General features: G+C 50.2%; 1 protein-coding gene across 15 annotated transcripts in view; it reads left to right on the forward strand.

Annotated features, from left to right (window-relative positions):
- Window positions 1-24,659, forward strand: part of Celf4 (CUGBP, Elav-like family member 4) — a 274,650-nt gene that overhangs the window by 241,099 nt on the left and 8,892 nt on the right. For 2 of the 15 annotated variants that reach the window (XM_013014831.1, XM_013014842.1), the window contains exons 4-11: window positions 5,750-5,878; window positions 6,256-6,335; window positions 6,744-6,887; window positions 7,960-8,107; window positions 9,685-9,834; window positions 13,705-13,767; window positions 15,177-15,257; window positions 19,890-20,033. In XM_013014831.1, coding sequence (XP_012870285.1) covers window positions 5,750-5,878; window positions 6,256-6,335; window positions 6,744-6,887; window positions 7,960-8,107; window positions 9,685-9,834; window positions 13,705-13,767; window positions 15,177-15,257; window positions 19,890-20,033 — 939 coding nt within the window. Of the gene's footprint in view, window positions 1-5,749; window positions 5,879-6,255; window positions 6,336-6,743; window positions 6,888-7,959; window positions 8,112-9,684; window positions 9,835-13,704; window positions 13,771-15,173; window positions 15,258-19,889; window positions 20,113-24,659 lie in introns of those variants that run through there. The other 13 variants (XM_013014834.1, XM_013014833.1, XM_013014829.1 and 10 more) reach the window with 13 other exon arrangements.

The following is a 24,659-nucleotide window of genomic DNA, read 5'->3' on the forward strand; positions in this document are numbered from 1 at the left end:
ACAGTGCCCTAGCAGCCGTCTATCCTTAAGCAGGAAATATTGTTTAGTGCCAATGGTAATGAGCGAATCAAATTTTGAAAATTAAACCGGAATTGGAGCATTAGCACCAGGATGCTGGCATTTGGCAAGTCAAGTGGCACTGCTGTCACCGCCTCTTCTCCCTCAGGGGCCACTCACCATGAGCGGCCAGCAAGATGCTCCTGTAGCTTGGCTGAGCTGGGGTAGGGGTGGAGACAGCTAAGGCAGAGCCTGCAGGGCGCCTTTAGGGGCCTGCCCTGATCCTGAAGGTCTAGCCTGCTTCTGTTTTCTGAACTCTCCTTTTATAAGGCAAATCCTTCTGGCCTAAACCCCATTGAGTGTCAAAGTCTTTAGCACTCTCTTGGTGGGACAGAGATTCTGGCTGACCCTACCTTTTGACAAGCACCTCTACTTCCTAGGACAACTTATAGGTGGAAACCCCAAAACTCAGAGTCAGATGGAGTTCTGAAAGAATAAGGAAGGTTCTCAAGATGGGGGAAATATGAGATACACATGTTGGTGGAAGGGTGGGCAGGTGTGAGGTAGATAGAAAAGCAGCCAAACTCCCCAGGGTTCTGGTCTGCAAGCCCAGCCACAGTTCCCTTCTTGGGAGCAGGTGAAAAGTGTGGTCATGGGGCCTATCCACCCACCTGCTCTCTTCACCCAGCCCCTTCTGACCTACAGCTTAAAAGACTCTTCAGGCCTGTTTATTCTCTCTAACCTGGGACTCCATGGCAAAGACTCTGTGACTTATGGTCCAAAGACTGGATTTTCCAGGGGTCTCAGCATTTGTACAATCTCCCAACCTAGTGAATGGGAAAGCACAGAGTGGTCCTCAAGACTCACCTCAAATACTCTGTGTAATCAGGTTCCAGGTACACTATGAGAACTCACTAAATTCTTGCTCAAGGAATGACCAGAGAGGATCTCAGCTGCTGTGGCTCAGAACCTCTTGTGGTGGCTGTAAATCCTTTCACTGAACACAAAACTGAGTACTTCCGCCCACTCCCTTGTGGAGGTGGACCATGTGAGCATGGAGCCTACCCACTCCAGTGCAGTAGAGCTGGGGCTGGCACCTATCTTGTTGTTTAGTTCATATGGAAAGGTCATATTCCTACCCCTCCTCTGCTCCCACATCTACAGACATACACTCCACTTGAAAAGCACAAGTTATCTGGGTGCACTAGTAGCTCATGCCTGTAATCCTAGCTATTCAGAAGGCTGAAATCTAAGGATTTTAGTTTGCAGCCAGCCCAGTCAAGTAAGTCCACTGAGACTCTTATCTCTAATTAAACACCAAAAAGCCAGAAATGAGGCTGCGGCTCAAGTGGTAGGGTGTTCAACTTGAGCACAAATGCTTTGAGACAACACCCAGGCCCTGAGTTAAAGCCCCAAAACTGGAGAAAAATATAAAAAGCACAAAAATCAGCTGTAGGGGCTCTGACATTGAAATCCCACAGGCTGGCGCTAGTTCAAGTCCCAGCTGTGATTCTTACTGTGCATCCTGGAGCTTCCATGTCACTGGACCTTCTTCAGAAGGAAATCATGAGATCCTGGTGTTATCCTGAGACCTGCCAGCTCTGATACTCTAAGGCCTCATCTTAGAGTACCAGTTCTTAGAACCACTAGTCCTTGTCATCTTGGAACTTGCTTAATATTGATGGCCTGTCTCCCCAGCTGAATGTCAGCTCTAGTGAGTGGCTTTTCCTCTTTTTCACTGAGTTTGAACCAGTACTTAAAACAGTAAATGGCACAGAGAAGATGCTCAGTGAACAGCTGTTGGATGACTGCAGAACCATGTTTCCTTTGTTCTGTCCCTTGCCCAGGAGGAGTCTGTGTAAAGATGCCAGGACTGAATCATGGCTCGTGCATCTTGACCAGGCTTGCCTGAGCTGGGCTCCGGTGAACACAGTGCCATGACCTCAGCTAGGCTATCAGAGGAGGATGTTGGGTACCCAATGTTGTTCTGTGCTTGTTTATCACACCCTGATCCCCTTAGGGGCCCCTCTCACTCAGGGTCACCTTTGGCTCTTCCTTACCTCACCTTCCTTGGCCAGTCAGAGTAATATCCACCTGAACCCTCTGCAGAGGGAGCAGCAATTCCTGCACACCTGACCATGGGAGGCAACAGCTGAGGGCTCCCATTGAGAGAAAGAGCACCAAAGCCTTCCAATCACCTAAAAACCCTAGTTTAGACAACCAGGCAGTGGCTAGGAATGCTTGAACTCTACCAAAATTAGGGGCGGTGTCTGTGTTGGAGGCAAGTGGTCCCTGGCTGAGAGAACAGGGTCATTCTCTGAAAGTTAGCTAAGTTGGGATCAGATCTAAAAGATCTTGGAAACATGGGGGGAAAGTGGCCATCAAGGATGTGGACAGAGGAGATGGAGACTAGGAAGATGTCCAGCCTATTATTGCAGATGCTCCTCCCCTCCCCCCCCCCCCCCCCCCCCCCACCGCTCTATCCTGACACATGGAGCTGATGACCTCTCAAAATCAATTATCTGTCTCCTCACTACAGGAGTAGCCTTTTTGGCCAAATCAGGGCAGGAAAACTAAGGGAGTATAGCACCTCCTTTCTTCTTCTTCCCACATAAAGAAATCCAAGTGATATGATTACTTCTTGCCAAGCACTGTCCCTGCAACATCTCCTGGAATCCTAGTAACCACCTCAAGGATGGTCTACCTCTCCCCATTTTACAGGCCTAGAGAAATGAGGTATGGATCAGTTGGGAGCCAAGGAAGCTGGGTGCAAAGCACTGGACCTACCCAGAAGGGACTCCATTCTAAACTCAGAATCCTGCTAGCTCTTTAGCTGAAAGACTAGCCTGAATAGCACTCCCAGAGTGAAAAGAATACAAGTTTGAGGATGCTAGACACAATAATGAGAGTAGGGTGGAATTCATCCCAGAATACTTGGAGGAAGTGAATCTGGATCTAGGTTTCTTTGGTTTCATACAGTCTTCCAGAAATGTGAGCTAACTGCCATTCCTCTGGAAAAATTAGTATGGGCAGGAAGGGACAGCCTGGTACTCTGCGCATTTGGAAAGATCTCAAGAGAAAGGGTATAGGCTACACCTCGAAGTGTGCAGTAAAAGACTCAAGAGGAAGAGAGAAGGAATTATGTGGGGGGAGGGGTGATCCCACTGGCAAAAGGGAAGAGGCAGGATAGGAAGGCATGTGTGGATGAATTTTAATGCAATCAGAAAGCTGTCATCATGATAATAAAGGAATACATTCAGACGTCAGGAGAGGGAAGGCAAGGAGCTGTGTCCTAGCATTTAAATCAGGATCCATGGAGGAGGTGTCTTCCCTTCCCTTCCTTTTTCTTTCTAAGGGAAGATACAGAATTTTTAAGCTAGAGGGCTAGGGATTTGTAAGGTGTGGTTTTCTGGAAATTCTGATTTAGTTCCCTTTCTTTTCTCATCTCACTTCTCTCTGCTTTCTTTCTACTTGGTTTCCCTCTTTTTTTTGCCATCTCCCCTCTTTCCATTCCTAATTTCTCCTCCTCCCATCCCTTGTCATTCCACCTCCCACCCTGTTGTTGGTGTCCTAGTCCTTGTTGCTCCCACCCCAGACTTTGGAGTTGTAAGCTCTGAGGGTCCTGTAGCCCTCGTGATAGGGTGAGCTATGCCCCCAAATATTACCATGACATAGAACAGACCAGGCTAGAGTGGACCCAGAGCTTTGGCTGCAGCTCAGCTGTAATGGAGAGCCAAGCTGACCCAGAACTGGTAATAGGAACTGACACTGTGCCCTCCAGTTATAGGAGGAGCAGGAATGCAGCATCCCTCATGGTTAAGAACTTGCTCAGTGCTGAATATGCCCACAGGGGAGTGGGCAGGGCTTCTGCAGAGGAGGATTGGAAAGGCTTGGGAAGCAGTGTGGAGCCAGGAAACTTGTTCTGCTTTGCTTCCAACTGGGGATCAGTCCCTCATCAGCTCTGTGTGAACTCTCCCAGCAATGAAGGTTCAGAGGGACTCAGGTTCCCTCAGTGCCCTGTATTTAGAGGAAACCACAAATATGTGGCTGTTTGCAGTTTCAGGGGTCTGCATTTTTGCAGACTTGGCTGTATGTCAATCATTTACTAGTCCACAAACATCTAGTAAGTGCCTGCTGAGAACTGCCACCGCTGGGACCCTGTTCTAGTTACTGTGGCTGCATACCAATTTAGCCCAAAACCAAGTTGTGAAACAAATGTTTCTCATGCCCATGGGTTCCAAGAGACAGGAATTCACAGGGCACAGCATGGAAGGCTTGTTTCTGCTGTAGGATGTCTGGGCCTCAGGCGGAAGATTCACAAGCTGGGAGATGGAATATCTGAGGACTCATTTGCTCACAGGTCTGGTGTCTGACACTGGTTGTCAACTAGGGACATCAATGGACCCTGTGTGGTGCTCACTGGGGACCTTCACAGCATGGTGGTTGCCTTCCACAGAGCAAATATCCTCAAAGAGAGCCAACCTGGGCTTGTTCCCCTTTATGACCTTGCCTTGGAAGTCACAGTGGAGGAGGAACATTGAATATGTGTGTGTGTGTGTGTGTGTGTGTGTGTGTGTGTGTGTGTGTGGTCCTTCTGTAACCATTTACAAGCTTCTGTAGATCCATGTTGTGGGGTCGACTAAATACTAGACACTAAACACTGGACACTCAGCCCTGAGGGAGGGGAGCAGGAGAGGTGGGGAGTAGGCTGTGAGGCATCTTACCTAATAGGCTTCCCCAAAGTGCTCAGGCTGAATTTTACAGAAAAGGAAAGACCAAGTTTAAGTCTAGGCATGCAGACAAGGTGAAGTGAGACAGAAAGGAGGTGTGCCTCTAGGAATGGGATAGGACCTCCCTCCCTCCCTCCCTCCCTCCCTCCCTCCCTTCCTCCCTTCCTTCCTTCTCTGTTCATTCTCTAATCCCAGTGAGGGTCTACTATGTACCAGGTATTGCCGCTGCAGCCAAGACCTAGTCTCTTTCCCCAGGAAGTGACCTGTGGGTGAAGGAGAGGAGGAGAGCTAGATATAAACCAACTCCTTGATAAGAAATGCACTCATTACCTTGCCCGTGTAATTGTAACCCTCTGTACGGTATTTTCACTATTAAAAAAAAAAAAACAACTCCACAGGCAAACTCGTTTTGAAATTTGGGCAGAGAGTAAAGGAAGGGAGGCCCCACAAGCCTCTCCTTGGGGGCGGAGGCAATGTGGGAAGAGGAAGACTCGGCCTTGGGATCCACCGTGATCTCCCAGCAATGAGAACAGCATAAGCAAAGGTCCACGGCAGAAATATCTAGTGCAAATAATTCTGGCACCTGAATAAGACAACGTTCACAAGGAAGGAGAAGGAAACGCAGGGCAGGCCCAGAGACCTACGTAGTCCAGGCCAAGGACCAGACCAGGGGCTTGCCCATTGGGGTGGGACCGCTTCTGCCTAGTGGCTGCCATTCACCCCCTGCCTCCCTACGACCTCACCGGCTCCTTTGGCTGCGCCCTAACTCTGCTACCCTGCCTTTCTGGCCTGTGCCCCCCAATATCTCCCTCATCCCCCTCCCCCGCGCCCTCCCCAGCTCAGCTACGCCCATCCTCTCCCCCATGCCCCTCCCTCTCTGGCTGAGCACTGCCCCTGCTCCCCAACTCTCCCCAATCCCCCCCGTTGCCCTCCCCCTTCGGACGCGTCCTCTTTTCCCCCCGGGCCCGCCCCCGCGCTGCCCGGCCTCCGGCCCGGGTAAGCATCTCCTAAATTTGTTCTAGAAGATAGAAAACTCTTCGTGGGTATGCTCAACAAGCAGCAGTCTGAGGACGACGTGCGCCGTCTCTTTGAGGCCTTTGGGAACATTGAAGAGTGCACCATCCTGCGCGGTCCGGATGGCAACAGCAAGGGTGTGTGGGCGGGGCCGCGGGCGGGGCGGGCGCGGGGAGGGGCGGGGACGGGACCACCACCCATCCCGACGGGGCGGAGCCGGGGAAGGATGCTTGGAAGATCCTAGGAGGTCCGAATGTGGTCTGGGAGGGGACGATTATGGGTCTTTCTGCTCTATGGGCTTTGTTTCTAGCACCTCTCCTTCTCCCTCTCTCCTTCTCTCCTCCTCCCTCTCCCTCCCTTCCTCTCCTCTCTCGCTTTCTTTCCTCTTCTCCTTCAACTCTCTCTCTGTTTTCTCCTGAGATGCGTGCCCCACCTTGCCAGGCTTCCCTTCTTCCCCCTACCTTCTCTCCCCGGGGTCCTTCAGACCTTGGCTCAGCTTTTCCTGTCCCTTCAGGATGCGCCTTTGTGAAATACTCCTCCCACGCTGAGGCACAAGCTGCCATCAACGCTCTACACGGCAGCCAGACCATGCCTGTGAGTATGGTCTGGGAGGGGTCCCTTAGAGCAGGACCAGGACAGCTGTGAATGGACACGTCCACACCCATAGGCCTCAACTGCTGGAGGGGAGGTGGGAAGATGGGGGGGGCAATCTGTTGCCATCACTGTATCCCTGAGAGACAAGAAAGCATTGTCCTTATCACTGTTTCTCAAACAAGGACATCAAGGCCCAGAGATATGTTAAGAGATTGCCCAAGATCACCCAGATGGGAAATGTCCACCCTTGGGTTTGGACCTTGAACCTCAGTTAGGCAAACACTGGTGCCTATCTGGGATAGGGGATTGCCCCTCACAGAGATGAGCAGGACCAGGCAGGGAAAGGGATGCTGGGGCTGAGGGCTGAATGTTGGGGCAGGTAGGTCTGACATATCATCCTGGCTTCAGGGAGCCTCATCCAGTCTGGTGGTCAAGTTTGCCGACACTGACAAGGAACGCACGATGCGACGAATGCAACAGATGGCTGGCCAGATGGGCATGTTCAACCCCATGGCCATCCCCTTCGGGGCCTACGGAGCCTATGCTCAGGCAGTAAGTGGGGGCAGGGATGGGCTGACGTTCTGGAGCTCACTCACTCACCCATCAGTCCCAGAGAAATTCTACTCTGCCTTGGGGAGTGAGGAGGGCCAGGCATAAACTCAGGGCATGTAGCCTCAGAAGGAAGGAGTTAAGAGAAGGCCAGTGCAGCTTGGGGTGGCATGACAGGAGGATGTGGGTTGCTGCTCTGGAAAGAGCTCAAAGGAAGCTTCCTGGTGGGTCACCCTGAGCACTCTTTCCCCTTAGTCGAGTCAGTGCTGAATCCTAGGTAGCACGGGCTTCTCACAACTCCCTCCCCTTCCTTTCAGAGAGGGCGTTCTCGGGGCTTTTTTTCATTCCTGGAAGGGGTCCTGTGAAGTTACCCAAAGCCCTCACACCCACATTTCCCCTAAGTCTTCTACTGTCACCTGTGATCCCCTCAGGCCACTGATCCATCACCATTTCTTCCACATTGAACCCACTCCTACAGCATCTCCATCAATTGCTTCCAGGCATAGAACAAAAGTCCCCATATGGTGGTGCTGTGGTCCACTAAGGTTCTGATTCTAACCACAGAAGCTCATCTTATTTCTGCACTATTGTCTAGCTTTAGACACTTTCAAACAGCCTTCCCGCCCCCTCTCACCTTTGTGATGACATTCTTGGAGGTCTGTTCATGATTCTCCTGTCTCTTCTACCCAGCATACTCCAAGTTATTACCATTTAGAACAACTGTCCCTTCTCTATTTTTTTTTGGTAGGTGATGGGACTTGAACTCAGGGCCTGGGCTCTGTCCCTGTGGTCTCTTGCTCAAGGTTAGCACTCTGCCACTTTGACCCACAGCGCCACTTCCTCACCCTATGACTTTTGAATACAGGCATCTTCCAAGGAGGTGACCTCTAATAGCAAGTGCAGACTAAGACAGGAACAAAGAAGGCATCAGTGCTGTCTGGGGGTGGTGACTAGGAGACAGTTCCAGCGCTCTGGGGCTCAGAACCTGGGAAGTTAACCTCAGGAACGGAGCCCGCTGGTGGGGAGGGAAGCCTTCCGGAAGCATGTGATATTTTTCCTACTCCCTCTGCCCCAGCTGATGCAGCAGCAAGCAGCCCTCATGGCATCAGTCGCACAGGGTGGCTACCTGAATCCCATGGCTGCCTTCGCTGCTGCCCAGATGCAACAGATGGCAGCCCTCAACATGAATGGCCTGGCGGCCGCACCCATGACCCCAACCTCAGGTAAGCCAGCAGGTTCCAGCCCAGTGATAGAGTTAGCTGGGCCCAGATTAAGGCTTCTTTTTCATAGGTAGTGGATCATCCCAAACAAGAGTATATGGTATTGGGCAATTTGTCTGAAAAGGTTTCAATGCTTGGAAACTCAAGGGAAGATTGGGTAGGGGCCCCCATGAAATCCATGATAGGATTTAGAATTGATGAGAATTCAAGTTGGTAAACAGTTCAAATTGATCCCTATTAGCAACCAATATTTTAGTGAAAACCTTTCTCTTTGATGTCAAGGGTGGCTCTGCCTATTTAAGCCATTGAAGATGCAGTGGCCCTTTGTAAGACAATTATGCAACCAGCTAGGAAGAAACACAGAGTTATCAAAGGACAGGAATTGGAAACACTCATCTCACAAAGCATGTTTATTTTAAGTGGCTTTTGACTCTTCTCCAAAAGAAGATCCTCAACCAGTATAGTCATTTGGGGCTCTACCCCTAGGACATTTGACAGCGTCCAGAGACATTTCTGTTTTTCCCAACTGGGAGAGGGGAATGGTATTATAATCTAATTGGTAGAGGTCAGAAATGTTACCCATCCTCTATCACACAGCATAGTTCCCCACAACAAGAAAACTACTGGCCCCAAATAAATCTAGTGTCAACATTGAAAAATTCTGGTCTAAACGCCCCGACTGAGTAAATATCCCACTCTAATTCATCAAGGGTCCTTGGGTGGCAGACCATGACAGCAACATCCTGACATCCAAGAGCTGCTCCTTTCCCAGCTGAAAGTCATAAAAGACTGTGATGCCACTGAGCCCATCTTGATATTGCCGTGTCCCTAAAGGATAGGCCCTAGCCTCAGGGATACTTTTGAGCCTTACATCTTTTATTTTCAGAGAGAGAGAACGAAGTACTTCTTACATTAAGAGGAAGACTCTTTCCAGCTTCTGGGATCTCAGTGACATCTTCATGTAATTTGTATCTTGGGTTCTCACATCTTCTACCCAGTTGGAATAAGAAGACACACGTTATTGTCATGTGATCCCAGCTTTATTCCTAACACCATGAGCACAAGCACACCTTCTACTGTAGGAGGTTTAAATGTCTACTTTGTGTATAAGAAAGGGCCAAGACTGATTGAATAATAACTTTCTCAGTACAAGGGAACCAGAGTTAAGACCTCCTCCATCTCAGCAACAAAACTTCTTAGGAAAACATATCAGCTCCCCATGAGTAAAATGAGAACCAGTCAATTCTAACTTCTCAGGAGTGAGCAAAGCCACTGAAAATGGGGGGCCATGTGTTGTTAAAGTTGGGAGCACTGAGAATAGTCTGTGTGCTTTGGAGTCAAAAGTGAATGGTCAGTGGTCAGAGATATTCTCATGGCAAAATTAGAGTGTATAAAGCTGGTCTGTATCAGAAGATAAACTAGGGTATGATTCACCAATAACACTGAGCTATGTGTCAGTTCCAATTCAATCTCCAGGCCCTAGAAGCCAGGAAAGAGGAAGAGCTCCCTGGGTTAGCTTGCCTCACCTTTGTTCTGTTTGCCTCTTCTTTTTCCCAATATGTCTGCATCCCTGGAACCAGGTGGCAGCACCCCTCCGGGCATCACTGCACCAGCTGTGCCTAGCATCCCATCCCCCATTGGGGTGAACGGCTTCACTGGCCTTCCCCCACAGGCCAATGGACAACCTGCCGCGGAAGCTGTGTTTGCCAATGGCATCCACCCCTACCCAGGTAAGCACATCCAATAGGGCTTCTTTCCCCACCCAATCTATTCTTTCTTTATCCTTGCTCTTATAACAAGGAACCTGTGGCTCCTACTCTGTTCCTTGGTGAAATTCTAAATATGGTGAGAGAGAGCCAACGTGTTTCCCAGCTTCAGAGTATCTATGATGGGAGTGTAGAGGCTGAAATCTCACCCTCAGGGAGTGTCTGGTTCATCAGTGAGAGAATCCTATTGCAGGGATGTCCCTAGGGAAGAAAAGACAGCAGATGCAGTTGTACAGCCCACACAAAGAGGCCAGTGACTGCAAATTAATTGAGTGTGAATTTGAGCTATAAGAATTAAAAAGGTCTAAGTTAAAAGAATAATCAAACAGTGTTAAAGAAAAATCTTGGAGAAGAAAGTGGAGGTATGTTGATTGGCAGTCGAATTAGTACATGCCAGTCCTGTCTTTTCTTGCTCATAAAATCATGTTCAGCTCCTTGGACAGCAACTGGGGGAGGGGAGGGGACAGACACATCTCTGGGACATGCAGTTCTTGAAGAAGATCCCGGAGGCCTATTCCTGATTAACATTGCCCTTCTCACACACAACAGTTCTCACATAGCTAGGATGTACAGTTGACCTGAATCACTTCCTCACTATGGTGGGAGGCAAAACCCAGGAGGATCTGGATTCAGGCATGTGCCTGGGCAGAAAGTGAGACCCTATCTCAAAAATAACCAATGTGAAAAAAGACCTGAAAGCACAGATTAACAGTAGAACACCTGTCTAGCAAGTGTGAGGCTCAGAAGTAAAAAAAAAATCCTGGTATTACCCCCCACTTAAAAAAAAAGTAAATATCCTTAAACTCAAGAAGGTAAAAGATTCAAATGAAGGGAGAACTCCACAGGCTTAAGATGAAGCCGCAAGGAGCCTTCCTGAGTCAGAGGTTCAGGAGAAACTTTTTTTTATTGTCAGTTGTGGCGCGTGAACTCTGGGCATGGGCGCTGTCCATCAGCTCTTCAGCTCAAGGCTAGTGTTCTATCACTTGAGCCACAGCGCCACTTCCGGCTTTCTGGCAGTTTATTGGCAATTGGTGTTTCATGGGCTTTCCTGCCCCTCGCTGGCTTTGAACCACAATCCTCAGATCTCAGCCTCCTGAATAGCTAGGGTTACAGGTGTGAGCCACTGGTGCCTGGCTCAGGAGAAACTTTAACTGGCATTAGAAGTAGGGATGAACTAAGCACACTCCTGTGATGAGACCTTTCCTGGAAGCTTAGAGGAGGAAGTAGGAGAAGTCCACCCAACAGGGACCAGGGATCGTGGAAGGCTGACCAATAGGGAGAAGGAGCCAATTCAGATGAACCTCTGGAGGGTTACAGTCATACTCCTCACTCTGAATGCTCATTGGAATCACTGAGGAGCTTAGTAAGCCCACCACAATTCAATGTATGTCATACATGAAAGTTCTACTAGCTATAGATGGAAAGATCACTGTGCTAGTAGGAAATAAAGGAGCAGAATTTCCTGAACTAGGAGTTGTCCTTTATTCCAGTGTTCAATGAGAAAAGTAAGGCTTGCCTTGCAGCACCATCCTCAGTCCACAGATACGCAGCCTGAGAAGTCTAGAGATCTGGTAGTGCTCAGAGGCTCTGGGTGTTAAGACTGAAGACTGCAGGATGGGAACAGTGGTGAGGGAGGGGATCGGCCAGCTGGAGGTAGAAGTGACTCCACCAGTGTTAGGCTTGTGTGCTGGAAGGTGTCATCCCAGCGTCTCTGGGTGGTTTTGTTCTCCACCTTTCCCTTCCTCCAGGCACATCTGGATCTTTGGATTCTGACAAACCCACCAACATATGTGAGCCCATTTCCCTCCTAGAATTTGTAATTGTTTCATTTCCCTGTGTGTAACAATCTGTCAGATCCTGTAAACAATCCCCTGCCAAAGCAAGAGATAGGAGAGACAGAGACAGAGACACAGAGAGAAACAGAGAGGAAAATAGTACTTTAAAAAATGATTTACCATCTTTAAATGCAGAGTTTGGAGTCACTGTAATGAGCGAGATCCTTCAAAATGTTCACTCTTTGGCAGTTACTAATGAGGTCGTTAAGCAGAGAAGGGGGAGGGTTCAAGGATGCTTTTCTCCACTTACTAGCCCCAGTGGCGTCTTCATTCTCCCTTCTCAATTGTAAGCATGTTAGAGCATACAGTATGGCCTTCTCTGCCACACAGCCCTTAGGAAGGGCTGCCTCTGACAAACACTGAAGATTGTTCACAAACCCTTCAGCTATATTGTTCAGTGAGCACTTACTGAGTTCATAACAGCGTGCTAGGAGGCTACCATGTGACTTTTCTATATGTAGGAGTCACATTGTGTGCCTGAAGAAGGGACACCTTTTCTAATGCACATAAAGGAACTGAGTAGGTGAGTAGGAGGAAGATCAAGAGGCTGAGGCAGATGTAGCTGTCTCCTAGAGATCTGGCAGAGGATTCAGGCAGAGGTGCAGGAGTCAGGAGATCACTCTTCCCAGAACATCCCAGGGAGTTTTGAGCTTTGGTCTAAACACTAGGGAACAAAGAGTTAGATTGGAACAGCTCCTGGAAGCAAACAGCCAGCAACACAGACCATCTTCTGTGTTGCTCTTCTCTGCTCAGCAGAGCCCTGGTATAGGCTGTTTTCTCTGCTGTGACTTAGTTCCTAAAGCATTTGGGGACTGTCATCCTACTTTCCCTAGGGACCTCTATCCCAGGCTTTTCCAAGAGCTCTCCTGAGGTCTAGGTGCTATTTCCTAATGGAATTGTACTGTAAGACTCAGGGACAAGAGTATGGAAAGAAACTTGGGAATTCACCCACTCTAAAGGTACCCAAGCGTGACATTCAGTTAGTCTAGCTTGCTTTGGCCAACAGGCATGTGAGCCCAGGGATGTTTTTCTCCTGCTACCAGTGAGATAACCCCACCTACCTCCTTGAGCCTCCCAGAATCCTGCACCCATTTCAGTCATCTCCAGCCTTAGTCACCAAAGGTGCCTTCCTTAGTCACCATCCTCTGCTGAGACACACTTTGATCTTTTGCTCACAACTCCTTAGAATTCAGAGGTAAACCAAACCTTTGCCCTAGGCCAGCTTCCCCAAGGTTCTTGTAAAGTTTGAGGTCAAAAATCTTTTCCCACTGGGAAGCAGACATCCCAGAGCCACAAGTCAGAAGTGGGGTCTTGTGTCTTCTGGATCCTTGGTTTCTGTAAGCCACACCCTTCTCCCAGCCTCACTTATATGGCCAGCTCCGACTGGGAGAGTCTACAGCAAGGCCAGGAGTGGAAGATCTCCATGTCTTGTACAGATTCCCTAGGAGTCCCTCTGAACGACATTAGTGAGTTCAGAAAGACAAAGTGATGAAGTAAGGCCTCCTGTGGTCTTTCTTTCATCCACATGAGACCTGCCAGGCTGTTCTTTTGTTCAGTGCCCCCAACTTCTGCTGAGGATCAGTGAGGACAAGGCCCCCTCCCTGCTGACATCCTGCACCCTCACAGCCCCTCTCCAGATCTGGGTACTTCATGCGTCTCCCCACCAAGGCCCCCATGGTTGAGCCCTCCTCTGGAATCTCTTCCCTAGCCCTCTAGTCTTCTGCATGAAACCCCACCCTCCTCCCACCCAAGACAGCTGCATCCTGTATCTCCCAGCCACGGTGGGGGGCAATGCTCTCATTTCCTAAGGGCCCTGAGCACAGAAAGGAGACTTCCAACAGGGCCCAGCATCAAGATGCTTATCTCCAATGTTCCAAGGGCCAGCCTACAGTGGCTGGAAAAGAGCAGTGCAGCCATTGCATGGTACCCCTGGATAGGGTGGGGCAGGGGCCAGTTTAGACAGGCACTACTGACATCTTCTCCCTTGGCTCCCTTGCAGCACAGAGCCCCACCGCCGCGGACCCCCTGCAGCAGGCCTACGCTGGAGTGCAGCAGTATGCAGGTCGTTAGTACCCACGCGTCTCCTAGAGCCTGCCTGTGGCACCAGTGCTCTCTTCCTACCCCCAAATCTGGGCTCAGCACTGCATGGTTGGGGAGGGACTGGCAGGGGATCTGGGTGGAAGGAGGGAGGGCTATGCTGGCAGAGATACCCATGCCCACCCCAAATACCCCCTCCACCATTGGGCTGCCTTGATCTTTCAGCATTCAAGGCAGTTTTTCCAATGTACATTCTGCCCAGAGAGTAGTAGGTATGCAGAATTTCAGATAGGTCAGTGAGCCAGGCCGAAGGATTCCCTCCTAGGCTATCATTTGTTATTGAAGCCCGTTAATACTGACTGCTAGGGTCTGTGTACCCAGGAACCCCAAAGTGACATTGCATCACTGGGGCCAGCGCTGCCCTGTGCTTCTCTGCTCAGTGCAATCCCTGGTCACTTGTCCAGGAAGTACAGGGCCTGGACTTGAGAGGAGGAGGGACTCAGGAAAGGAAGCAGCTTCTGCTCACTCTTCACATGCAGGCAAGTGAGATACAGCTGAGGCAGGAGGAGAGGCAGCTGGAGATAGGAAAAAAAAAAAGAAGACGCTCAAAGAAACAGCCTGAGGGGGTGGGGGATGGGGTAACTGAGCCCAGCTAAGCTACCAGCAAGCTTCTGCCTTTCTTCTGTCTCTGGGTTGGGCAATATACCCATCATCATCTCTGCCCAACCTGCGCCTTATTATCTGGCCTGGTCAAGGTCTCTCTTCACTGGATTTAGAGAGCCAGACCCATCTCTCCTGAGGGTAATGGGTCTCTCTGGCAAGATGGACAATCAAGGGAAGCTGACTCTGTTTAACTAGGGTCTAGAGGAAGCTTTCTTATTGGCCAAACTCTCCACAGCTCTAACCTCAGGTCTAGACCAGGCTAAGGAGTGTGCTGGCCATTCTTGTCCTACCTTTGACCTTTTCCAAGTAGATACAGAAATCAGGTTTGTCCAACTGAGTCCTGTGCCCCTGGGCAGGCTTCTTGGAAGCCAAGTCTATAGCTCAGGCAGAGCCCTTTGTCCTCTGACAGATGCCACTTGAGTGAGAGTAAAGGTAGATGAGCCATGATTGCCCAGTGTTCCAGGTTCAACCTGCCTGCCCCCACCCCCAAACATACCACACACACACACACACACACACACACACACACACACACACACACACACACACACACTCACACTTAGCATCACCCTGTCACTCCTTCACTGGTACCAAAAATTAAAGACTGCTTTCTCTGAAGTGGCTGAGCAGACACATACCCTGTGTCTGGTCAGCCTTTACTGCCTGACACTGAACCTCTTCTCTTTCTTCCTACTTCTCACCCTGTCTGCCTTTCTCTCTGCATCTTGTCGCCATCGCTGTCTCTCGCCTCTTCCCTTGGCCCTCCAGCAGCCGCCTATCCTGCTGCCTATGGTCAGATAAGCCAGGCATTTCCTCAGCCACCACCAATGATTCCCCAGCAACAGAGAGAAGGTGAGTCATGGCCCCTCCCCTTCCTCTCTCCCTAAAGAGATTGTTTGTCTGTTGAGCCTCTGGACTCCCGTGGGCCTCTGGCAAGGGCCTTGGTTAGAAAGACAACCCTGTCTCTGTGTATGTGGAGGTGGATGGGACAGGGCAGCAGGGTGGTAAGATATGCTTCTATCCTGTCCATACATAGAGGGATGCACCTTGTAGGTAGCTTTGTAAACCAGAGTGGTGACTTAGCCTAGGAGCAGGAGACAGGGCAGATTGCCGTCCATCACTCACATAGCAGCTTTCCTATGTAGTTCCATCATTTACCACCGGTCTGACACAGCACACATGCCAGTATCTTGGCTAGGGTTACATTCCTTCCCTAGCAAGCCTTTGAATCAGCCTTTTAATAGAACCCAACAGAGGTTAGGCAGGTATTAACTGGTAGGGGCCTTTCTCCTGCCCCAGGGAGTCCTCAGCTTTAGGGAGGACATAGAAGCCCATTCTGTGTGTTCCCAGACAGTGAGAACACAGCTGGGAGATGAGTCTCCAACCATGTGGGTGCTTTAGTGGCATATTCACAGCCTGATATCTGTGGGTGTGGGTGAGGGAAACTAGTTCATCCTGGAAGAGATATTGTGCCCTCCATGTAGAATAGACAGACAGGTGGAGCTCCTTGTCTCTTGGGCAGATCAAGGCATGGGGGTGGGAACAATGTAGTACAGGTCTAGTAAAGAGGTATGTCCCGAACATCACATCTAGTATGTGAGCATAAACAGGAAGGAAAGCTCCATTAGCTTGGGTGGCAGGGACCACATAATGGTTTTTAGCACCCTTTTATCCCAAGGCTCAGAATCAAGAAGACCAGAGCCTGGATGAACAAGTTTTCCCCCCCCCCTTGTCCCAGAGGACTTGCCCACAGAGAGCTGAGCTTGAGGAATTGGAACACTAACAAAATCCTGTCTTCTTTACCTCCAACAATACCCTAAAGTCTGTTCTAGGGGCCCTCATGGCAGGGACTTAGAGTGATCTCCAGTTGCTATAGTCCCTGCATCAGACCATTCCAGAGCTGTGGGATATAGATTACTTAGAAGGGACCTTGGGTATGTTGTAGTCCAAACCCTTTTGATGAGACAGAATCCTAGCAGGGCCTAGTACCTGCATAGCCAAAAGCCAGGATTTTGAAACCAACATTTGATCGAACATCCAGCTTGCTCTCCTCCTTCCCAGATGACCCCAGATAAATCACCCACTTTATCCTTAGTGTTCTCACTTAGTGTTCTCCCCAGAAGGGCACTTCCCTGGGGACTGCTCTGCCACTGCCGTCCTTGATTCGAGCCATCTTCAATCAGGGTGGCACCCAGTGTTGCTGGTACAGGCCTAGAGCCAAGAGCTATGTCTACAAACCCTGCTGCTTTTGCCATCTGTTGGTCATCCAGCTAACCACAATCAGCTTCCTGCATCACCCTGTAGGCTCATGAGTCTTTAAATACCATCACCACACCCCTACCACACTGACCCAACATACCTGGCGTCCCCCACTGCTGATCCCCAGCCACTTTCTGTTCCTCCTCTGTACCTTATGCATGGAGCTCTCACCTCTTTCTCAGTTTTACCATCTCTGAGAAGCGTAAGCCACACCTTCTCCCATGCCCGGCTACAAAACCAGACCCTTTGGGACAGCCCCCACTCCTAGGGTAGAGGACCCTTTGGGACAGCCCCCACTCCTAGGGTAGAGGATCTCCCATTACTGTCTTCCATTCTCTCTGGCCATGATGAGTAAGCTGAACTCCCCCAGGGGAGCAGAGGTTGTGGAGGGGCTGGGGCTGAATTCAGAGACTAAAGGAATTGAGCAGCGTACGTGGGAGAGATCATGGTACTGGGAATGGGTTGCTGGTGAGGTTGAAGGCTGAGGTGGGCCTAGAAGAAGGAAGCCTCAGCACATAGAGATGGGGAGGCAGGCACTCCAGAAGGGGGACACCAAGAGCAAAGGATGCTGCTAAACATAAGGTGAGCCTGGTACTCGGGAGACAGGCAGAAAGGTAGGTTGGAGCAAGACCAGAGCTGGGTCCCATGATGCTTTCTAAGGCCTGGATGGGAAAGAAGACTGTATTTCCCTAGCTCTCCCTAATAGTTGTCTTTTTAATATCATAGTCACTTTCCCTTCTGAGGACAGCAACTGAATATCAGAATGCACTGGGTACTGGGGATGACTCTTGTTCCAGCTCCTTCTCTTGGAGCTGAGTCTGAAAACCACCAGATGCCTGAGTCTTCCTCCACTCCTTAGGCCACCTGCTCCACAGATGGGACAAGGTTGCCCTCAGGGATGGCTATAGCGCCAGCTCTGCCTAAGACTGCTATATGGTCAGGGTAATCACTTTCTGTCTCTAAAGATCTGTGTCACCTAGGATTGGACCTGACTGATCTGTGAAGTCATGATGGTCCTATCTGATGTTCTGTTTTCTGTGGATGAAGGCTGGGCATATCAGCTCACAGTTGACAGCAGAAGGCTGAAGGACTGTCCTGGTAGCTCAGCCTCACAATACAGAGATGGGACTAAGCCCAAGGATCTGTTTCTGAGGACTTCCTGTGTCTAATGAGAGAACAGATAAACATGCTCAGGAAGCAGCTTGTAGAACTTGAGCATGCAATGAGGATTCCAAGTCCCAGCTGGGTATCAGCACAAGGTGGAACTGTCAGGGAAGCCCTGAGGAATGAGAAGCAGGACATGGGCTGGAGGAGGAAATGGACTTGTTCTAGGGAGTGGCCTGTTTTGTTGGAGAGAAAAACCTTCCTGATAGAGTGCAAGCCTCAAATCCACAGAGGATGGAAGATGGATTCTGGGGACCTAGAAGGGAGAAATCAGGAGTGTTCTCAGGGAGAGAGGTGCTGGGGACAATGCGTGTGGGAATCCTGGAGGAGGTGGGACTTAGAGCTTCAAATGGTTCCTGCCCCAATGGTGCTCCCACACAGCTGATGCCCATCAAGAGGTGCACTCACATGGTATGCACCGGACAGAACATGGCATAGCTGGAAGGGACAGGGTAAAGGGAGGGCCATCAGAGTTGGGGGTGGTGGATGAGGAAGGAAGTACACCTGCGCCTGGTTTTGAATGCGCCGTCCACTGGCAAAGTACTTGGGGTGGTGAGAGGATGCGCATAGGAACTGTGGAGGCCAGCAGTTCAGCAGGTGGCTTTGGTGGGCAGGAGAGTCTTCCATAGGTTGCGAACATCTAGGGGGCCAAGTTAAGAGGAGGATGAGAAAGGGGAGAGAGAAGAGAAAGACAAGGACAGAGGGAATCCACAGTGAGCTGTTTGCCATAAAGCTAGGTTCTCTGGTGGCCTCGCTAGTCCCAGAGACCCACAGTGTTTGGATCTGGGTGCAAAAGCCATACCTAGGGCCACATTGGTGCTGTACAGCCTTCACTTACATTCAGGCCATCGCTAACGTAACTGTGAGTCACTTCAAAGGTTAAATGATATGTGGCAGGTGCTATGCAGACTGCGAGAAATATACCAGGCATCTTGGGAAATTTTCCATGTTACAGAGTAAAACCAGAGCATTTTGACCACTTAAAAAGAAACATAAAGCTCTGGGCAAAAATTCCAGAAATCCAAAGGCCTCTACAAAGTACAGGGACTCTAAGGGGCTGAGATTTATGACAGATTGGGAGAAAGAGAGAAAGACAGACAGACAGACAGACAGACAGGCAGGCAGGCAGGCAGGCAGGCAGAGAAAGAGAAGGGCACACCTTATGGAGATGACAGACAGGGTTTATATTCTGGCTTCCCTCTCTCCACTGCATCTTCTGGCACATGACAACCTCTCTGGGCCTCAAGTCTCCCCATCTGTGTAGTATAGATGAAAATCATTAAGCAATAGGATTGCTAAAGGATGAGGTGAATTAACACACATATAAAGTGCTCAGAACAGCCTGACATGCTGTAAAAGTATTTTTCATGCTGTAAAAGTGGCAGGGCTATTGTAAAGGAGTGGAGAAGCTTGTGTAAGGTGAGGCTCTAGGGGGCCGAGCTAACTATGGAGCCTCTATCAAAAGCCCTTCCTGTCCCGCCTCCTGGAGAAGCAGCATAAATCTTGCTTTCTGCCTTCAACACTAGAGAGAGAGAGTGGGAGGTACAGGGCAAGGATTTCATGGCTAAATGTGAAGAGCTACAGGCCTGGAAGGCAGGGGGCCTGGCCACTTGAGGCCAACCCTGCAGGAAGCAGAAGGTGAATTATTTCACAAGGGCAGGATAATTCCCTTCTCAGGGCCATTCCCTCCAGGAGGAGGCCCGCAGCCTCTCCAAACGCCTCCTTCAGCACCTCATTTCCAAAACTACAGCTGATCCTGTTCACCCCATTCTCTCATTGCCTCTGCCCCTGGAACCCCTGAGCTTCCAGGCTGCCTGTTAGTGCAGAAAAGGTGACTGAGACACAGAGAGGTTCTGTGACCCGCCCCAGAGCAGAGCTCAGACTTGAGACTCAATAACTCCCACTCTTCAGGGGTAGCCCTTGGATCTTGAGTGGAACCCCCCCTCCTAACCTTGCCCCACCCTCCCTGCTGCGCTGCCTAACTCGCTCACCTCTCCTCTGTCTCTCTCTTCCCCCACCCTGCCATCCCTCCTCCCTGCCCACCCCCTCCCCTCACCGCAGGGCCCGAGGGCTGTAACCTGTTCATCTACCATCTGCCCCAGGAGTTTGGGGACGCTGAGCTGATGCAGATGTTCCTCCCTTTCGGTAATGTCATCTCCTCGAAAGTGTTTGTGGATCGGGCGACTAACCAAAGTAAATGCTTTGGTGGGTAAAGATAACAAACCAGCAATCAGCTTCACCTAGGACAGGGGCTGCTCGCACCAACTTACAGGTGTCCAACCGCTTCTCGCCTGCTCCTTTCTCATCGCCCTCGGGTGCTCTCTGGGCCCAACCTCCATCTCTCACCTGTCTCTCTCTTCTGCTGTTCCTTTTGCTTCTCGGCTTTCCCTGCCACCCCGTCCCCCACCCTCCCTGGCTTTCACTTCCCACATCCCAGCCAAGACATCAGTTTCCTGTTCCAGTCCAAAGGTCTATTCCAGCCAGCTGAGGAAGGGAAGGGGCCATTTTGGGTAGGGGTGGGAGGGACTTTAGGCATAACCCAGAGCCCCTTTCCTCTCACTGTCAGAGTGGATGGCTTCAGCTTGCTCACTGTAAAACCTGGTGATTCCTAACCCCCAGGGGTAGATATAGCCTTTCAGAAGTTGCCCCTTCGTCCTCTCTCTGTTCTGCCACTCACTCTCTGTCTAGCCAAACCCCTTTCTCCCAGGCCACCAGAGCTGAGCATGGTTGAGAGGGAGCTGGTCCCCACCTTCAGGAAGTCTAAGCTCTGAGCTCATATGGAAACCACAGCTACTAATAAGCAGTAAGCTCTGCCCAGCACCAAGGAATGAAGCAGTAAGGAAGATAGAGGAAGAACAGAAAACCTAAAATGGGAGGCTGGAATGAGAAAAGATAAGGACTGAGGACAAAAGGCAGCAGGAGGCTTCCTGGAGAGAGGAGGGCTTACAAGACACCACTGAAGGAGGGTCTGAAATGGGAGTGCCTTGGCGATTCTTATGAAGAGAGTTTACATGGTGTGGTAGGTTATAGAATATGGTAGGAGAATGGAAACAAACTGACGGGAAATTTGCCTGGTGATAGGGTATTAGATGGGAGAGAGAAGACTTGGGAGCGTTCAAGTCTTCTTGTTATTGGAAAAATAAAGGCTGCCCAGCTAAATCTGAATTGCCCATAACAGGTACTTTTTTTTCAAATTGTATGTTCCAAACACATGTGATCCCATGTAATGTTGGGAATATACTTGTACTGAAAAACAACAACAACAACAGGATCCACTGTTCATCTGAAATCCACATTGCCCTGGGCACCTGATTTTTTTTTTCATTTGCAAAATCTTGCAGCCTTATCCAAGAATCTCTAAGCTTCAAGGAATCCTCCTCTTCCCCTGCCCCAAATGTCAAAAACCTTCCTCTGTCTCCCCCTCCCTTGGTCCCTCTCCATCCTCTTCAGGTCCACTTGTGAGTTCCTAAGGACAGAGGAGTGTAGTCCCCATGGAACCACATGTGGGAACAGAGCTGAGTCTTCTAGAATGCTGCTTAGAACTTGTATTTGCCAGAGAACCCAGGTCATAACTTGAGGGTGGTGAAGTAAGAAGATACACAGGGGAGAAGCACCAGGAAGCACATGTTAAGGAGTTTTTTGATTGAAGAATAGCTTTCCAGATCCATGAAGGTTTTGAGGATTGAGGGTGTGTTCTTTGTAGTCAACATCTTAGAATCAACGTTCCCTCCTCCCTCACAGCTACACCAGATGTCACAGGATTGTGGTCCAACCATGACATAGAGTTGCCCCAGCCACTCATTTCTTTTGCATGGACACAGAGCAAAAGACAGGGGTGCACATCTCACTGTACGACTGGTAGTTCTCCTTATGAGTTAAGATGATATATACAAAAACAAACTGCAAGTCAGTGGCATACGTTCTTCAAGTAAATCTCAAATGTTATGTAAACAAGAAGAAAACTGCTCAGAACCAAGGAAGCCCTGGGCCATCTGGGTTCAGTTAGGATTTGTCAACAGCCACATCCTATTTGGACACATTGGAGCTGTCCCATAGGTACTACCTGCCCTGAGCATTACCAGCCAAAGCCACTGGCCCACTTACATTCTTCAGAACCAAAACTGTTTTCCTGTATTTTATAGACTTGTCTCCTCTGCAACTGTTGCAACTGTTCTCTCTCTCCCTTTCTCTCTCCTGTTCTCTCTCCCTCTCCCTCCATCCCCCCTCCCTCCCTCATTCTTACTCTAAGACCTGCCCAGCCAGGTTGCTCCTTCTTAAGCCACTTGAGTCCCTTCACTCATTCCAGCAGTGGGAGCCTTTAGGCACTTTCTCAGATACCCATAGTGTGACCCTTAGCATCCATGCTCAATGTAGGCAATTCATTAAATACGCAAAATAAACAAAATATTAACAGTCACTCTTAGGAGATATTATAAAGGTTCCATGAGATGGTCTTGACAGGGCAGACCTTCTAGATGTGCAATTGTCCCTTTTCTTCTGAGGGCTATTTTACTTTATTTTCCCATATATAAATGTGGTACTGTGGTAAAGAGGACTCCTCAGAGACTCCATTACACATGGCCTTACAACAGCATCCATATAAATGTGTGAACAGAACACTAGAGGTATTTGTGAGGATATGTTCCTGTGATGGGCATTGGGCTGGGGGGATATTAGGAGGCTTCCCTTAGGGATCTGGAAGGCAGGAACTTCTCAAAGGTGGGATAAGAATGGAACAGGGAGCGCTGAAGGATGGAAAACAGCCCTGAGAACAGTGTACATGGGGAGCTAGTAGTCACAGCTCTGACTACAGGGGCCCAAGTCTTCAGGCAGACACTTCTTGGTTCTTCCCTTTTTGCCAAGTGATGAAACTGGTGAGGAAGGAACATTCTCCTGAGCCCAGAATCCTCCCCAGCTCCAAGGTTTCTGAGAAGTTGGTCATGACCTCCTCTACCTGCCCCCCTTCCATGCCTCCCTTTTGCCTTGCTCCAGGCAAGCCCCCATCACCTCTTTTATCTCTCTTCCTTCTCCTCTCTGCTTTGCTTGCTTTCTTTCCTTCCAAAAGAGCTGCCAAACCCAGGTGTTGAAGTAGAGTTGGTGCCTGTGGTGCCAGTGTGCGAGCAGAGGAATGAGAGGTACAACTTGTACCTAGAGCCAGGCTATCTTGTCCTGGCAGGAACAGAAGCTTTAGTTTGTCCACTCTCCTTAAGTCTGGCATAGAGCAGTATAAAAAGACACACTCTCACTTCTGAAAACTGCTTTGGTATGCTAAGCACTTGACTTTAGTCATCAGACACAGGTCAGTGGAGGGAGATGGGAGAGAGGGGAGGAGGGGAGTTGGTGGATGACTGGAGGCTGATCACAAACTACAGGTGATCCTACATCTTTCTTGTTCACTCTGGTATAATTGATTTATACAGATGTTGGTTTCATTGATCTGGGCTCATGGGTCCATATGTGTGCGAATGAGATATGTACACGTACATCCTCTTCCTCTATCTTTGATGGTGCATGGCTGCCTGAGCAAATTAAGCACAGAATGGAGAGAAGAGAAAAAGAAAAGGGGCAAATGGAGGCAGTGTTTGGGGTGGGGGTAAAAAGAGAGAAAGAGCCACTAGGTGGGGAGAGTGAGAAAAGTGTGTTCTGTTTTGGAATAAAGTCTCAGGCAAGGCTAAGCTTCTACAGACAACCAAGAAAACAGCTTGACCCAGGACAGGAGCCCACAGCCATCTCTGTGGCGTGCTCCAGAGACAGCCTGAGTGAGCAACTCACCAAGCTGGGCTTCACATCGTTTGTTTTTAAGGGTTTGTTTTTTTTTAACTTGGTAAGTTTTTTTTGTTTTTTGAGGCTTCACGTATTTTTCAGGATCGAACTCTACAAGAAAGTCTTCTGAACTTGAGTGAATTCAAGGAAGTATTAGATAAAAACAGAACTATAAAAGTTTATTTCCTGGAGACACTTGGGGGCAAGAGGGGATGTTTCTATTTCATGTTTCTTGAATTGGCCCAAAGGGGGCCTGGCTAGACACCTACCCGAGCGTAGAAATCCCCGCTGCACAGATCAAGGAGAGAAATGGAGAAGCCTCCGTGTCGTCTCCACTAGGAGATGCTTTCAAAGTTTCCGCAAATAGGCTTCCAAACCGGCTTTCTGGTTAGGACCCCTGCCACCGGGCTTTGTTTAGGCTGGGGGGGGGGGGACTGGAGGAGTGGAGGTGTGCAGAGCCCCGCTGTAGTCCCCGGTTCTCTAAGATGGCTTTCGACGGATTCTGACGCCTGCGATCACTGTGGGGGCTCAGGGAAATCCTCTGGCGCGGGGAGAGCGCACCTGCTCGCAGGGCTGGGACATGTCCACTCGCGGAAGAGGGGCTGCCCACCGCTGCTGGGGGACCCGGCGGCGGGTTGGGAAGCGTTGGTCTGGCTTCTCGGGGGGGGGGGTCGGTCGGCCGGGATTCTGGCCGGGCAGCCTCAGCCTCGCGCAGGACCGGGAGTGGGGGCGCAGGGGCGGCGAGGCCGCTGGGCCACACTGGCGAGGGGGGGCGGCCGGAAACGGCGGTGGAGAGCTTTTCTCCGCGGTGCCTCCCCTCCCGTCCCCTCGCACTCCTCTCTCTCCTCAGGCCGGCACCCCGTGCCCTCTCGCTGCCAGGCCCCCTCCTGTCAGGGAGGACAGTGTCCAATAAACTCCTCCACCCGCAGGTGTGTCCGCCCTCTCCCACCGAAGGAGAGGGCCGAGGTGGCGGGGCCGGCCGGGGTGGGGGGCGGGCACCTCTCCGAGCCCCGCCGAGGACGCGGGCACCCAGGTGTGGCCGGGCAGCCGGGGCCTCCAGAACGCCCA

This window comes from Dipodomys ordii, unplaced genomic scaffold, assembly GCF_000151885.1.
Source record: "Dipodomys ordii isolate 6190 unplaced genomic scaffold, Dord_2.0 Scaffold25, whole genome shotgun sequence".
In the NCBI taxonomy this organism is placed as follows: domain Eukaryota; kingdom Metazoa; phylum Chordata; class Mammalia; order Rodentia; family Heteromyidae; genus Dipodomys; species Dipodomys ordii.